Raw genomic sequence first — 17,019 nt, 5'->3', positions numbered from 1 at the left:
ATCATTGTCTTCCATGACCCACTGTGGCAAATGCAGCTCTCCTGATTCACGTGGGGTGCAAGAGAGGGAGCAGCTGCTCCCTGGTCAGAGCAAAGCTGGTTCCTAAGGAAAAAACTCTTAACATCTTTAAAGTTTGTCTGGGCTACAGCTGGTGTGTACCTGTAGCACAGGTGGCTCTCATAGTGCAATCCAGCCAAGAAAGCTGATGTGAGACTTAAGAAAGGGGAAAAGAGAGAGGCTGGATTCTCACTCCTGTCTTGGTGCTTGGCTTCTCTGCTCACCCCAAAATGCAATTCCCTGAACACACAGTGTGTGCCAGCACTGCTACAGGGTTGTGGAGAATGTGACTCCAGAGACCAGTAACAGCTGACTGAATTCCACCTTGCCACAAGCTCCTTAAAAATCAGGAGGCTCAGTTATTTGGTTCAGTTATTATTTATTATTGCATTGAAAGGATATATTTGATTTACAAACACACATAATGATATTTATTACATTTTTACAAAGCTTTAGAACAATACAACTATTTTACAAAAATATGACTTTCACTCCTCTAATCACCTATTATTTATAAATATTTACTTTCTATATTTTTCCACAGTTTCCCAGGTCTCTGTAATTCCTCAGGCTAACTGACAGTAGCTGTAGCCGTGGCTTCATCAGAAGAGTTGTTTAGTCACACTTTTCTTCACTGGAGCTACTGGACTTGTTACAGCACTGTTGTCCTGTGACAGTTCCTCTCCTTCCACCTTCTCACCTTCCTGAATTATCATTTTTAGAAAATGCTTCTCAGCATGAAACATCACTTAATGAAGATCCATCAAAACTATTCCTGCACCCATTTGTGGTGGCCTCCTTTGCTGTAACACTGTGTTGCTCTTGGAGAACACTGCCTGATACATCCTATATTTTCACTTTTCTAGTTGTTTTTTGTTTGGGTTTTTTTTTTTTTCTTCTTTCTTAATGAGGTCAGAGAGGTGTCATCATAGTAAGATGAATAACAAAGTGGCTGAGGAATGTACCATGACCAGATAATTAATACTCAGAAACAAAATGAAGTTTTCTGGAGCAGGTGAGTGGTTATTTGATTTTAGAAGAAAGAAAGAATGATCAAACTTAACAAAATGCCAAAAACAAACACCATTTTAAGGAATGTGTGATCTTCTTGGCAGGTAGGTCTTGTTTTCAGGTAATGATCCACAGAATCAGCGAATGAGAATTTCTTTGGTTTGTAACCAAGTTGATTCCGTGCCTTGTCTATTCGGAAAGTGTGAGTTACAGTGACATTCCACACCTAAAAGCCAAAAGGACACTTATGGCAGTGACTTTAATATCCAATTTTGTAGAACTTGGATGAAAATATATCAACAATGATATCAGAATGGAAACAGAACACAAAACAGAGCTGCAATGCAGACAATTCAAAGGGTGTATCATGTCCTTAATGAGAATTTGAGTCAGAAATATTTAAACATTCTCTTTTTTTATATATTTACCTCATTCCTTGTCAAGAAAGGTGTAAAGCTAAAAACTGGCTTTAGTATCAGATGCAAATATTCCATCACAGTGGCTGTGAAACAGAAATTACTTAATGAGACATCTGGTTAACAATAAACTGAGACAATGCTGATATTATACATCCTGTAATTCCTACTGGCAGAAGGCACTTTAATTTATAAAGTACATTATGAGTTGATGAATAGCCTTTAAACTTTATCTGCTATAAATAATACCACATGGCACAAATGATTATTCTGAATTAAAATAATTAGTTTAAATAATTCCTGCAATTTGGGCCCCTGCATTTTATAAAAGCACTATGTATCTTCGTAGGAATAAAAAAAAAAAAAATCAAAGAACCCACAATAATTAAGAATATATTTTGTTTTTTTACCTGCTATATGAGCCAGGAGAACAGGAATATGTATCCAAGGTTTCCTATAGCCTAATTTTTCAAACTGAAAATAGTATAAAAACAAAGAATTACAGAGAACTTATACCAAATTGAGGGTGTCAATGAGGCATGAAAAAAAAAAAAAAGAACGTTGACAAAACTTGTATCTAAACTTTTTTTTCCAGCTAGTGTTCCTGTCAATGCAGGGAGGAATAAATGTAATTGAAGCCCAGTAATCATTCTTTGGTGCCCACTTTCCACCCTTCATCTGCAGTTGGACAGTAAAGGGGAGTAAAAGGCCATTTCCAAGGGGGAAGTGACCCAGACTGGAATACTGAACTACAGTTAAATACAGGCCCAAGTTTCTGCTGCAGTCATTTTCTGTGCTGGCATTGCAGGATCAAAACTTTGGCATGCTCCTAGAATCCCAGCCCAATCATTCTGAAAATACAGTGTTGTCTCTTTTTAGCTTCAAAGGTAAGATTCTGAATGGGCTTCCCCTCTGTGCTGCAGCTGATGCCAGGACAAGGGGATAAGCAATGGCTGTAAGAGTCCTGCCAGATGCCAGTGGCAGAGCTTGCCATGCACCGTGGGTTTGCTTCATGAAATGCTGTCCTGCAGCAGGTTCTGGACCTCCCAGCTAAATCCTCTCAAAGCAATAAGGCCAAACTCCACAGTTACAGGTGTCCCAAACTTCCCTAAACACCAGTGGAACTTTGGGATATGCAGGGAAACTGGACTGAGTTTAATGTTAAGTAATTCAGTAATTTCTGTGCACTGAATTCATTTAGTTGGTCTGGTGTGTCAGTCAGTGACAGGACTTGTGCCCACACAGTTCTGGGAGCTGCAGGGCTGTGCAGTACCTACCAAAGGCACAATCCACTCAGAGAAGATGACATTTTCACCATCATGGATGTAATAAGCCTGGCCACTCTGGTAAAGAAGCAGAGAAAAACAGTGACAAAACTGTGCACAGGATGGCATTTTCTGTCTCTCTCATACCTACCTACCTGTCATCATTTTGTGAGCAACACACCAGCATGCACAAGGTGAATGCACACAGAGGAAGCTGCCTTCACTTGGCTTCCCTGTGGTAACCCCACAGTGCTGGTAGGGCTCATGGTGATTAACCATGGTGTAGTGTAGATCTGAGCTCAGTTTCCCCATCATGTGCTGGGCACAGAATGACCTTTGTGAGTCCCACAGAAGGGGCAGCACTGATGGCATTTAACAAACACAGCTCTGAGTATCAGGAACACCTGAGCACCCAAGTAAGCCTGGGACTCTGGGAATGGCATCAATCTAAAACAGCTGTGGGGCTTCCAAGTGCTGAATTAATTGAGAACACATGGAGAGGTGTTCACCTGTGTCAGTGCCTATTGTCTGTATGTTTCTACCAATCTAAATGAATCTGGGACCTTCAGGAACTGTGAATGAAGCAGCTGCTGCAATGTTGTCAGTTCTGTAATGCTTCATGGTCCTCAGATTGGTGTTGCAATTATGACCAGTAGAAAAAAAAAGAAAAACCTTTAAATACTGTCCATTAAAAATTGCCCAATCTCTTTCTGGAATTTTCAGCTCTGAAAATTCAACTGGAATGCCTCAGAATGGCTGCTATAAATTTTATGCATCTAGGTCAGAACCTATTTTCAAGAGAATGACAGAATAGATTTGTTTAATAGTGAATTAATGGTATATTAAGCTAGTTAAAAACACAGTTTCCTCCAGTAACCCAGGAAATTGTCTTTTCAAACCCAACAAAAACATCATCAAAATATGAGTGAAATGTATTTGCATTTGCACTGTGTGCTTGTGGAGCTACAGACTATTTCAGAGATTTTAGCATAGGACTTTTCAGACACTCTTTGATCTCAAGACATCAAATATTAAACCTGTTTGAGAACTGAAGCTAGTGGTGATTATATTATTTACTTACAGCTACATAGCCCTTCTCAGAGGTGAGAGCCTCAGCAGCCAGTAAATGAGCTTGCACTAGATTTCCTATGTGAACCCAGTTCATCTGAACTTTGTGATTCCCAAACTTGAAGTTGAAAAGTCTCCTCTGGATATTTATCTGTAGGAACAGAAAACACGAGATAACTACATTATTCCTTTATTATGCGCTATAATATGATTTTGTCTCAACCCAAATACTTGGAATTTGCTGTATTTGTGAACAATTACAGCACAAGAAACCTGTCACAAGAAAAAACCCAAGTAGTGGCTGGTTTTGGAAATCAAAAATGGTTGCACTGATTGGCAGTGGAAAATATAGTGACATTATATTTTTTGGCAGAAACTGAAGTGCATATTTAAAAGACAATTTCCATTAAATGATAGGGATGCAAACCTAGTTCTTTTACCATGGCATTTCAGCCTTCCCCTTTTCACTGAGAAGCCCAGCTTGGTCCTGGCCCGCAGGGCTGGTTTCCTGCTATTTGTTACCCTGCACCACATCACCTATCCCCAAGCTTTCACCAGATTCCTGCAGAAATGGTTAAGAACTGCAATCAAGGTACTACCACTTGTGTTATGCCCTTACAACTACTTGTGGTGTCCTCCAGAGCTGACTACAAAACACATACGGCTACTCGAGGCAGGTGCCGCTGCTCTTCTGGTCCGTAGATGCCCGGCGGGCGAAGCACACACGTGTGGAGCTTGTCCCCTCCTTGGAGAGAGAGCAACAGGTGACTGTCAGACAGCTGTGGTAGCAGCAAAGGGCTGACACATATGGGCTGAATTTTACACTGTCAAAATTAAGGCTCATTTGAATGGTTCGGCTTCCTGGGAACTTGATTTCATTTCTGTGTGAAATTGAATTCAGTAGCTGTGACAGACCTGAGCTTTGCAGCCTGAAAAACCTTCTTGGGCTTACAAGGAGAACCCACTGGACAGTGCTTACAAATTGGTATTATCAGAACAGCTAATTATCCACTGAAGAAAGGAATAGAAACAAATACATCCTTATTTCAGTTAAAGTATCCTATTGATAAATGAGCAACCAAAGAAAGGAGTGCTCATTAGCACTCCTAATGATAGAAAAGCCCCAAATGCTTTATATGTACCTTTGAGTAAAGTTCCATTAGCAGCAAGGACCATTTGGTCTGCAATTGCCTTGGTTCTGGAATAATGATTAAATTGCTATAATGAAACAGAATAAGATAATTATTGAATCTGTAAAGGCAACCTTATTGTATGACTGACATTTCAATCTAGCCAGCTCACAGATATCAGCTGGGCAAAACAAAACTAGAAATAGTAAAATTTAGCAAATATATAGTTTGTTTATGACAATAAAAAGACTTACACTTTAGTGGCACAAGTTTAGCTTCAGAGTGAATTTAAGTCCATTCATATTCACTTAATTCATTTTTGTGCTGAATGTACTGAGAACACCCACAGTAAAACAGCCTCTGCTCTCAGAACAGCCTTTACACAATCTACCCTTTGGAGCACAGGAAATGCCACACCATCCCATGGACAAAGTACCTTTTCCAGTGGAAAATATGGTACAGTTTCTTCATCTCCTTCTTCAATAGGATTCCCTCCAAACACCACATTCACTGTACTGGTATATATCAGTCTAGGGATATTTCTTTGTTTGCAGACTACAGTGATACACAAAACAAATTATTTTAAAACAAAAGTAAAGAGGAAGAAATAGCTGAATTGGCAGATTTTATTTTTGAAAACAAACATTACAATTATAGAAAAAAAAGGTAATACTTTAATTTTAATGTTACCTTCTCATTTAATATAATACTATCTTCCATTCAGCTGGAATTTTTCATCAAATATGCAAATATTACACATTGTGGTTACCAAATGTTTCATGATGAGGTACCTTAACTCTCATATCACTGGATTGCAGTCACCAACTGGGTAGAGGAATTACCTTGGAGGAGGAAAAATTCCTCCTTGAGAAACCTTTCTTAAAATATTTTCATTTTACAAAGTGAATACAAAGGAGATGAGTAAGAACATTTGTTGTGGTACAGCCCTTGGGGCAGTGTGGGGAGCAGCCACTCCAAGGCCACTGGGTTACCCCTGTTCCATGAGCTGCTCTTGCACCCCACTTTGATGGAACATGAAGTCACACAGGAGCACGGGCCAGCTCTGCCCACATGCCACAAAACTGCCTTTGTCTCAGTCTGTTCATCAGTGACAAATGGTGTGTTAACAGGAAAACACACTCTGCTAGTGTATAATCAGTCGTGCTTTAAGTACAAAGGAAATTAATGTTATTTGCAAAACAAAGACTTAATTATGGATTCCAGTCCTGTGTAGCCAAGACATTGTAGCTAAATTCTGCTGCATATCTGTCACTGCAAACTTGAATAATGTAAATTTCCTTTTCATTTAACAATATTTCTAGAGCTGAAGAGAATTAAAATGCAAACTCAGGAATTTTTAGAATTTACAGAGCAATCTGTTCTGCTGGTTCATTGGCTCATTTTGAAAATAAAATGTTTATTGTGGTAAGTATTTGGGAAGAAATACAATAATAAGGTGTATTATTGAAATGTAGATGAGCAGGTTCATGCTCCTCCCAGTGTCTTGGTTTGCTGGGAGCCTATGGAAATTTGACATGACATGTCTCTGTGGCTTTGGAGGTTGGGGAACAAAGAAGGCAATATGTGGCAGCTCTTCCTTCTAACTCATTTAGAGTATTACTTGCCTACTATTCAATTTATGCATTTTTTCAGTAATAACACACAGGCAGCATGAAAATGAGTCTAAATAAAAACTGATTTTGCCATTTTGCTGCCTTTTTCCCCCCACTTAGTTTCTGAGGGAAAAACCAAAGAGAAGGTAGCTTTGGTATTTACAGTTCACTCAGAAATCAATCTTTCTGGAATTGAAGATACTGAAAGAGATCTACTGGCATCTTCCAGAGACAGTAGTTAAGAATCTGTGTATAATAAAAAGGGATCACAGTAAGCAGAAAGGATGGAAGGTTTTCTGTATTAATGTGATAAAATAACAGCTAAATATACTTACACATCTGTGGAGCCTGTTACCAAATGTTTATGACACAACAAACAGTACAACAGCTCTCATGTTATTGCTATGAGGAAAGAGGATAACACTTCTCCATTACATAGAGTAAAGGCAAAAAATAACCAGTACATGGAGGACAGCTTTAGTTGGACTGCCAAGGAATGAAGTCCTGGTTGAAAACCTATCCCCAGTTTAAACCAGTGGCAAATCTACCAGCTTTAATGGGTCCTGCATCCTCTGACAGGAAGGAGAGAAGAGCCTCATTTTACTGCCTGATCTCCCCAGGAAATATCCAGTTAGAAAATTTTTTAATTCATGATTTGGATCTGATGCAGAGAAAGAAAATCTAGGTACCTACCATCAATTATTATTTTTGTGCCTCCAACATTTATGGATTCAATCTGATCTTTCTTTTGAAGCTAGAAATAGAATTTGCACAAGATTTAATTAATCAAACAAGTCACATTTACAATATGATGGTTACAACTGCCAGATCTAGAATAGCTGAGGTCTTTTTGTGATATATGTTACAGTTCTGTCTGTTTGACATACAGGGATTTCTGACAGTTCTCATTTTTATTGTCTTGTTCAGTAGATGAGCAAAGAAAGTTGAAAAATGAAAGATAAAATGCATCTAAAAGGAAATAATAATACTTCAATATTTTATCACACTCCAGACAATCCATGATATAGAAATAAGAATCATGGGCAGGGGTGATGCTCCCTGAAAGCTTTCACAAGTTCTGGTTCCAGTGGCAATCTGTCCTGTTTCTAGAAATAAATTAGTAGGTTCATGATTTTTTTGATAACACCTTCTGTGACTATCACTGTAATTCAGCATAACATATTGATTGTGGTCTGTTTCCTCATGACTGAGTTCACAAGAAGAAAATGCATCAGTTTTAGTTTTAGAGCAATGCTGTCACTCTTCAAATCAGAGAAAAAGGCTGCACCTTCTCATCCAAGACCTTCAAACTATGATCTTGTTTTTCTAGAATATTTTGTAGTACATTACTTTCACACATTGACTTTATTATTTTAGCAATACCTCCCTTATTTCTTGTATGGATGACTTGGCCTTTATAACAACTTCTGACATAAACATTGTAAAACTACATTATTTGTAACAAGCAGACAGTGTTTTTCTTTCTCAAAAATAACCAAAGAAAACTTTAAGAAAACGATACTTGCTTGTTCCAATCCTGACATTCCACAGGCAGCTACATGGAAAACACAGTCAACCCCTTCACATGCTTTGAACACTGCTTCATAATCCCTCACATCACCCTGTAAAACAAGAAAAGAATAGATTTTTGACAGGCAGAGCTCCTTACATTCTCTACAGAACTGTGTTATCTAGGGCTAGTATGGAAAATCTAAAGATATTCTGGTCTGTTTTTCACAGACAATTAAATGAAATATTATGAACAGGCAGAAAAAGCAATGACTAAGAATTTTGCCAGTATTTTGTTGCAAAACAAAGATGACTCTTGTTGGCTTCAATTATAATGCGTATTTTCACACTTAGTCCTGCAGCCTCAAGGCTGGCAAAACTTGTTTGACTTGAATGGGAGCAGCAAGTGCTTGAGGGCTGGAGAATCCAGCCCCAGGGACAATAAATCACAGCAGGAAGGGCTCAAATGTTTGCCTTGGAATCACCAAATACTTCAAAATATTAGGTATTGAATTATTTCCTGCAATGAAATTGATAGAATAACATAGAGTAATTGATAGAATAATATTAAGAGCTAATCTAACCAGTCTTTAACTCTCAACTTTTTTCTCCCAAGGTTGCCAAAGTATTTCACAAATACAGCTGACCTACACCTCCCACCCTCAATGCAGTGTTACAGGAGCTAACCAGTGTAAACAATATCAGCCATCTCCAAATCACTGCTCAAGGCTCAAACCTCTGAAGTCACTTATTAATTCATTTACTAGGAATCCATGGTTCAATTTTCCAGGTAACTCTCCTACACTTTGTAATATTTATTCTTTCTAAATTGATTTATAAAAAAAATTCTCTTCTAGAAGATAATTTGTGAGCTCTCGAGTCCCCTTTAGAAGATGTAAATTGCCATCAGTCCCCAAACTTAAATTATGTGGACTTATAGCATTAACAAATCAAGGTTATGGTGTCTGAATGGTTCTTCAATAATACTTTTTCCCTCTTCTATATTCTGTAAAAGTTGTTTATGAGATTGAACTTAAAAACATCCTGGGTCAGACAAGTTCTGCTTAGCCTGGTATTCTGCTCTCCCCAGAATCATCCATCCCCCTTCTGCCTCCCTTCCACCTGCCCCAGAGAGTGATGGAGCCCAAAGGAGAAAACCTGGCATCACAATGTCAGCCTGCAGGACCAAGGTCCTGTCTTCCCTTCCAGCTTTGCCATCAACTTCCCAGTTGTAGCAGGGCTGGCAAATGCTCTTACAGTAAATGTTCAGAAAAGATCAGCTGAGCAATACCCTGGGTTTAGCCAGAATTTGTGTGACATGACAGGAGCACCCAGAAAGTGCCCCCAGAGCCCAAACCTGAGCACCTGGAGCAGCTGTGAGAGGTACTGGGTAATGTGTCCTCCACACATGACAGTGAGCTGCCAAATGCTGGAAACCTCTTGTGTTCCCCCTTTTTTCAGACACAGCAATTCCTTGAATTGTTCAAAATCAGAAGGAATCAGAGCTCAGAAATGGGTGCTGCAGGAAGAGTGTGAACAGGGCAAGCAAATGTGGGGCTTTCCCCAGAGTGCTATTCTAGTCTTGAAGCATTTTCATTCAGAAAATTTCTTGAGCCTAATTTAATTTATCTATTCAGCAGTTTCCAGTGGAGATAGATTTTTCTTGAGGCTGTGTACATGCCTTTTACCCTCTGCAGGAAAAGCCACATCCTTTTGTTTGTACTGAACTGACTCCTCATTCCTGATGGCCTTTCCTTCTTGTACTGGAAGGACAGTGGACAATGCCATTCACAGCCCGTAGAGCTCTCCCACTCCTGAGTCACTCTTTCCCAGCCTGGAAATCCCAGAAATCCCAGTTTCCTCAATCATTCTCTGCATGGCAGCCATTGCCCTGTCTTGGCTCTCACCTTTTTATTTGAAATCATTCCCCTGAGCAGGAACCTTTGTCCCTTCATTGTTCAGTTTCCCTGGGGTGCTGAATGGCACCTCCCAGCAGAGCATCACTGGTGACACTGGAGACACTGGGACCCTGTTTGCCATCCCTTAATCAGGTACTTATGCATGCAAGGACCTTTTACCACAGCTGCTTCTTGTCCTGAAAGGCTTTTCCATACATGTTTTAATCAAAGATCCTTAAGAGGAAGCCTTGGTAATGAGCATTAGACATGGAGCTCCAGCATACCTTGAAAAAATCCGCTCCGTGTGGAATTTCCCATTTCGGTTTGCGAAGATCAAACAGCACAACAGCAACTCCTGAGCTGACAAGGGCACATCCCAGATTGTATCCCAGGTAGCCTCCACCTCCTGTCACCATTGTCCTGCTGCTCCTGGGAGCCAGCAGCCCAGCAGGCTCTGTCACTTGGCTCTCACAGGGTGGGCTGCTGTGGAGCTCTTCTGTGGATCCCTCTGGCATCACGACTGCAACAGAGAAGATCTCTTGAAAATTCCTGCATAATGCTTTGAGGTCTGGGTAATTGCAATTACTTTCACATTACAATGCTCCCATCCTAGTTTTATTATCTTAGTATGTTTGAAATGTAAAAATTCATCATTTTGGTGATGGGTTTTCTATGTATAATGTTTAATGAGTCTGAATACTTTCATATTCCAAGACTGAATCTTTTCCTCATATCCCTAAATTTCATATTATATAGAAATGAAATTACAGGATTTTAGAGCCATTATAATTACCTAACCTTAACAGCTATGATGACATTTTTTAATACTTGGTTTAATCAAACATTTTATTCTTGAAAACTTATTAACTTCTGATATATTAATACCAAATTGATGTTACTCTACTAGTCAGGAAAATAAACCAAGACTTTAAATGAGGCATATAAGAAAGGATCCATTCTAGTTTTAAAATCAACTTTATTTCACATTTGGATCTTTAGCAATAAAAGTTTGTTACCATTTTAAGCCTTTCTGGTTATACATGAAATATATTTAGCTTACTGTCCAGTTCTCACTAACTTTTGACCATATTGTTCTCAGTAGGGCATTCATAGACAGCTAAACCAACAAGGGGCAGAAGAGATAAGCCATCTGCCCTGTGGGTTCATCTAGCTGGAAAACTGATTAGAATATCATTCTAGGATAACAACTCCATGGGAGTTACCCATCTGTACACCTTATTCTGTATTGCAAATTAGTTTATTCAACATTAATCACTTGTCCACAAAATTTAATTTTTCCACACAGAGCCCCTGTTGTCCTGATTCCATGCTTGGCCTTTGCACTTAGGCTTACACCCCCAAACAAAAATCCAGAAGAAATCTGCAATCAGTCGTGTCACCATAAAGTAGGAGCCCAGCTGGGTGCTTGCAGCCTAGTACAGGAAAATGGACCCAATCTCTGCAGGTTATTTTGGTTTTCTCATAGTTGGAGAGCTCCTCATATGAGAGGAGCCTCACAGGTAAGTACAGTTTGCTCTCAGCCATTTACACCAGGCTTCAGCAGAGCCCAGGCAGAAATGGGGCAGGGCTGGGAGCTGGCAGCTCTGTCACTTCCAGGGTGACAAAAAAATTCTAGAAAAGTAACACAAAATGCAGCCACAGCACACAAAATTATGGACTATTTTAGCCATTGCTTACTTAGTATTTTATAATTTTGTTTGTGATATTCTCCTTATTTTATATGTTTGGTTTCAGATTTCAGACAGAAAAGGACCATATTCTCCATGCTGTTACATGGTTTTAACACCAATGTCAGCTCACTCAATTCACTAAACTGAGTGGTATAATAGTGTAAAACACAAGCTCCTTATGTTGAAAAGCATCCTAACAATTTAAAAATGAAAAATAATCTATGTTTCCAAACAAAATTTAAATTACAACTAATGTAATACAACTAAAACAAGTAGGCTGTCCTGTTCAAGCAAGGAAACATAAATTTGTATCTCTACAGTAAGTTTTTCAGGAGTTTTAAGCCATTTAAAATTCTTTTGCCTTCTCTTCTGAGAAAAAGCATCTTTTTATACACTGTAAGGAGAAGCAAAGTCAAGTTTATCACTCTTCCTTAAAAATCACTAATAGCATTAGTATATTAATCTGCTTCATAGATGTAGAAAATTGTTTTCAAATTTTGAACATAAACAATTTTCTTTTTGAAAATGCTTCTTTTTGGAATCAGTAACTTTCTTTTTTTCTCTGAATTTATAGGAGCCATTCTTATTTATTAATGTATTCTGCATGATGAGCATAGTCACATCTCATGCAGCACATGTAGTGTGAGTTGCTCATAGCTCTCCTACTGTCATTTCAAATATCAAAAATGTTCTAATTGTTTCCCATAAAAAGTTAAAGTCAAACACATCAGGTTTTTAAAAACAGCTAAAGAAGTAGTAAGTACCCTTGGTAGAATCCTGCTGTCAGTGTCTCCCAGGCCTTCCTGTCCAGGTAGGAGGGTGAGATGTCTGTGCTGGACAATTCGTGACTCAAGGGCATCAGGTGCTCTCAGGCAGACAGAGAAGTTCACGTGTGCTCAGGCCTTTTGCTGTTCCTGCTCCTTTGTAGCTGCTGGTGGGCTGGGAGCCAAAAAAGGGCAGGGCTTAATAGGTACATAATTTACGTTCCTTTTCAGGAAAAAAAAAATTAAAAATTCTCCACATCAAACCCTTCTTAACAGGATGGTAGCTCTCACTTACCTGGTAAAAGTATAAGACAGTGCCCAACACAAAAATGCTGTGGGTACCATCATTCTGTAGATAAACTACCAGAAGGAACAAAAATCCTGTTTGCAGTGCTACTCAGCACTTTCATCCTGACTTTTATATCTCCATCCCCAACCCAATTTTGTATTTGCAGAGAGGCTTAACTGTAGGCACATGGGTTGTCCTCTGGCTTCCAGGATGAATATGAAGGTAATAAACTACCTTGTACATAAGAGGAAAAGGTGATGTACTGTTAAATAAATGCATTTTAGATGAATGATGAATTAATGAAGTTATTAATGATATATGTGCTCTGTCCTAAGATTTTAAAGCACTTTTAAAACATATGCTTTTGCAATTTAAACAATGAGAAATCAAAGCCAACATTTTAAAATGGGTGTGTCTAAAATTAAGACTCAAAACAGTAGTTAAGATGCTAAAGAAACACTCCCACATCTAAATATAAATTACTACAATTTTCAATGTTTGCATGTTAGAAATATCTCAAGTTCATAGGTAACCAGCTGCAATTTAAATGTAATTTAATGTTCATGTGCTGACAAGAACTCAAACTGACACCTAGGCAAATGTATTTTCACATAACGTGGATGTTCTAAAGTCCCTACTGTTGGCATTAGAACCAGAATATTGAACCTGTCAAATTAATCTGCACTTCTTGGATTGCTGAGTGAGTGACAGGCTCAGCTCACAGGAAAATCCCCAAGAACACCAAACTGTCTGTTTTGAGCTGAACCTAGCCCTGACAGCTTTTACCATTTAATGCAGTAAATAAAATGTTCATTCTATCCCTAAACTATTCCAGAACTCCTTCATAAGTCAAAGCAGCTTGTCAGCTTATCCAAAGGATATCAATCCCTCACTCTTCAGTGAAATTTAACAAAGAGCATTTGAACTTGGCCTTGGTTTCCACCTTGGCAAGAAGGGAACACCTCAGAGGACTTTTCAGAACTGGTATTTTGCACCTGTCCTGTTATGCCTGTTTTCTTACCTTTAGTAAAGAAGGATGGTCATATTTTATTCAATGCATCCTGCTAAGTATTTCTGCAAAAAACAGAAGCTAAAGTTACAAGGAGAAAAGCTGCTGCATTAAGACTGGAGCTTGCTTTTGGTCTTGAATCACAACTCTATACTGCCTTTTTCTCCTATGACCATTCATAGTTCATGTAGGCACATAGAAACAAACAAAACATCCAGTACTTACAGCAGATGACTGTAAAATACAGGAAGGTCTCAGGGAGTTTGTCCATTTATTTACATGGAGGAGGTCCACATTTCTGAAATGTTGTTTGGCTTATCAAAATGTTACTCACATCCAGACTGTAGAGTGATGTTGAAATGTAATTGCACTGTTTCATAGAGGAACCCAGTGTGCTTACACAAGTTCATTTCAAATCCATGCTGCCAGAGCCAAGCCTGAATTGAGTAAGGAGCATTTGGCATAAGACAGACAAGACAATCTCTGTCCCCAGCATACAAAGCCTGGTCCCTGTGCTGGCTCTGAACACTGCTGGGTACTGGACTCCAGAGGGTTTCAAACCATGGCCCAGAAGGCAGAAGTGTGAGACCAGGTCTGTGTCCTGGTCACTGTGAACTTCACAGCTCTGCACTCCCAGGCCACAGAACAGGAGCTGTGCTCCAGCTGTGGGGTAACCTGAAGAATGGTTTTCAAGTGTGGAGGATCCAATGCAGAAAGGAGACTTTAACAGAATAACCAGAGCATGAAGGGCTCAGCAGAGGCGTGAGTTAAGATGACGGCCGGATATTTGGTGTGAGTCACAGGCAGGATGGGATGTTCTGGAGTGCCCAAGGGCAGAGGAATAGCAGAAAATCAGAAGAGACTAAGCTCTCTCTTAAACCTACTCAAGAACAGGGTTTTGCTGAAATACCTGCCATACAAAAGATACCCTCTCTTCAGCTGACTTCCTAAAAATTTCCTCATCTAAGTCCTAAATTGGTAGAGTTGTCCAAGCTTGCTGTGTTTGAGCTCCTGCTCATGCTCTTGTTCACATGAAGATGCCCATCAGAGGTGCTGACACAGCCTGTGAACTCAGAGTGGTGAGACTCGTTTGGACAGGGCACAGAGTGCTGATTTCCTCTGCAGCCCCAGAGTAGTCTGGGCAGAGCTGTTGTAGGGTGTAAGTACTTTTGACTAAGGGAACTTATCTCTTTGTGACTACAAAAACAACCACCCTCACAACAAGGACGTCTAAAACAGCAGAGAGCTGAGAGAAGGGAAGTGACAACAGTAAGATATTCACCCTTGATGTGAGAGAGGAGAGAAAATGTTAAAAAGCATTTAAATCAGGTCTTGCAATGTTAATGGAAGAGAAAAAGAGTAGAGCTCTCCTCTAATTATGTCTAGCTTAGCATTTTTAGTCAAGAATATTAATCATGGGATCTGAATTTTGGAAAGGAAACTTCAGAATATTTTTCATATAACCAAATGCTAACCATTGGTACATAGCAAACATTTCTAAGGCATGAAGTCATCCTTAAGAAAGTTTACCAACACAATATTGATGCAACAACAACAAATGCAAAGTAAGACCCAAACTGTTATGATAACACAACATTCTTCACATTCCTTGCTAAATTAGAGGAGTAAGACACAGAGGCAAAGCAACTTACCCATGCCTTGCTCCAAGCCCAGGCCAGAAGGGAAAGGAAGATGCAGATCCTTATTCCTCGCTGCAAAGCTACGAGATCAGGTTCTTCTTAAATCCCTCCATTCTTCATTAACATACATAAATATTCTCACTCTAGCCTTCCTTTTCCCTGTTTCTTTGTGTATTTGTGTTACAGTTCTGCATATTTCACTGTTTCCTCATGGATGGAATAAAGTACACATAAATACAGCCTTGCAACGTGCCCCATAAAATGCTTTTCAAACGACTTTGTTCTCATTTCCTTTGCGTTCGTGGTTACTTTGCATGTTACACAGATTGATTTACAGGTCAAATGAAATGATAACTCTGAGCCTGCACTGCCAAGTCAGGATGGAATTACAGGAAGAAACAAAGCAACTTCTCACAGCAGCAACCAACATCCCGGTATCAGCCCTTGGGTCTTGTTAAAGAAGAGGACAGTTTATGCAACATTTGAAGGGAAAGAATACAAATGTGTCATAAATAAAAATACTGCTTTACATTGTACTGAATAAAGGCACATTTCTATACAATTAGCAGGGATCACAGCTTGGCTGGCTACTCATGGGAATCACAGAGACAACAAAAGTGTTGAACAAACTATACAAATGCATGTTTGAAAGAAATTAGAACACCAATTCCAACAGGTTTGCTAATTCTTACTCTATTTAGTAAAGCCTTGGTACCACATAAGGAGTGGCCATGGTGACAGAGGCAGCCCATGTCACTGAAAGGAGATAAACTTGTGGCTTACAAGGTCTGCCTAAGATACTTATCAAATTCTGGGTAGAATTTAAGATTCTAACTGATGAACTGTCACGTGATATGAGTCAGAGATTATCAGATTCCTCATAAATTACTTCTGCCAGCACATTCACTATCTCAAACCTAAATTCTCATGATTGTAACAGAGACAGGGAAGAAAAAAGTTATTTTCTGATGCTGGCAAATTTCTGGAATTGCATTTTCCCTTCTTTCTCTCTTCCTATTATTTATTTAATTATTTAAACTAATCAGCAAGCAAATATCTCATAAGCATCTGTCTGAGATAGTTTGACAAAGGACTAAAGTTCAATGGAATGAAATATACATCTGATACACATCTGACTTAGATGCATTAAAGTGATTCCATAAAAATTCCAGTGACTTAGTTGCATTAACACATTTGGGTGCCTAAAGTCTTGGAAGTTTGTAGTTACAAATCTACATACATGCTGACAGTAGCAACATGCTTATAAGGCACAGAGAAATTCTTACTGAACAGAATTCTGAAGGACACAACACACACTGCCATTACCTTCCTCTGAAGCAGCATGAACTGCCAGGGGTGACTCAAATTCAGGCATATTTGGATGGAGAAATTTGTCACTATGCCAAGCTTTCCTTCTCCTGGAAGCTGTCTCCTGAAGCAGCTGTGGCTGAGCCATGCACAAAGGAGTTCCTGAACTGCCAGTCCTTGCTAAGGGTTATGAATATCTGCACCAGTTAAACCTAGCTCAGCAGCTGGAAACTGGAAATTGTGGCAGCACGTGAGCTGCTCCAGACAGAAGTTCCCAACTCCTGCTGTGAAAGCAGCACTGTCCTGAAGGGGGTTGCACACACACTGGAGGTAGCAACAGGTTCAGCCATT

At 39.3% G+C, this 17,019-nt stretch overlaps 1 protein-coding gene and 1 long non-coding RNA gene across 2 annotated transcripts in view; one reads left to right on the top strand and one right to left on the bottom strand.

Annotated features, from left to right (window-relative positions):
• The window catches only part of LOC132335424 (uncharacterized), a 34,145-nt gene extending 18,523 nt beyond the window's left edge, over window positions 1–15,622 (top strand). The window contains exon 4 of the long non-coding RNA XR_009488662.1: window positions 8,686–15,622. This is a non-coding gene — a long non-coding RNA (uncharacterized LOC132335424). The remainder of the gene's footprint in view (window positions 1–8,685) is intronic.
• LOC132335419 (putative short-chain dehydrogenase/reductase family 42E member 2) lies at window positions 417–12,561 on the bottom strand. The gene is made up of 12 exons (XM_059861972.1): window positions 12,423–12,561; window positions 10,252–10,487; window positions 8,087–8,182; window positions 7,254–7,314; window positions 5,384–5,502; window positions 4,960–5,035; window positions 4,480–4,562; window positions 3,831–3,968; window positions 2,762–2,827; window positions 1,895–1,958; window positions 1,497–1,570; window positions 417–1,294 (listed from the first exon to the last, which is right to left on the bottom strand). Exons 2-12 carry the CDS (start codon window positions 10,480–10,482, stop codon window positions 1,091–1,093), a joined length of 1,212 nt encoding a protein of 403 aa, XP_059717955.1. The 5' UTR covers window positions 10,483–10,487; window positions 12,423–12,561; the 3' UTR covers window positions 417–1,090.
• Window positions 15,623–17,019: the final 1,397 nt, after the last annotated feature.

The sequence above is a fragment of the Haemorhous mexicanus genome, chromosome 17 (assembly GCF_027477595.1).
Source record: "Haemorhous mexicanus isolate bHaeMex1 chromosome 17, bHaeMex1.pri, whole genome shotgun sequence".
NCBI classification, from domain to species: Eukaryota; Metazoa; Chordata; class Aves; order Passeriformes; family Fringillidae; genus Haemorhous; species Haemorhous mexicanus.
This window is presented reverse-complemented; position numbering and strand designations above follow the sequence as displayed.

Bases quoted from the DNA above. Each gene is read 5' to 3' on its own strand.
- LOC132335419 (XM_059861972.1), bottom strand. From the start codon at position 10,482: ATGCCAGAGGGATCCACAGAAGAGCTCCACAGCAGCCCACCCTGTGAG. The intron at 8,183-10,251 runs GTATGCTGGAGC...CTTGTTTTACAG, and splicing joins ACGGAGCGGATTTTTTCAAG to GGTGATGTGAGGGATTATGA. The intron at 4,563-4,959 runs GTACATATAAAG...TCTCTCTCCAAG, and splicing joins TAATGGAACTTTACTCAAAG to GAGGGGACAAGCTCCACACG.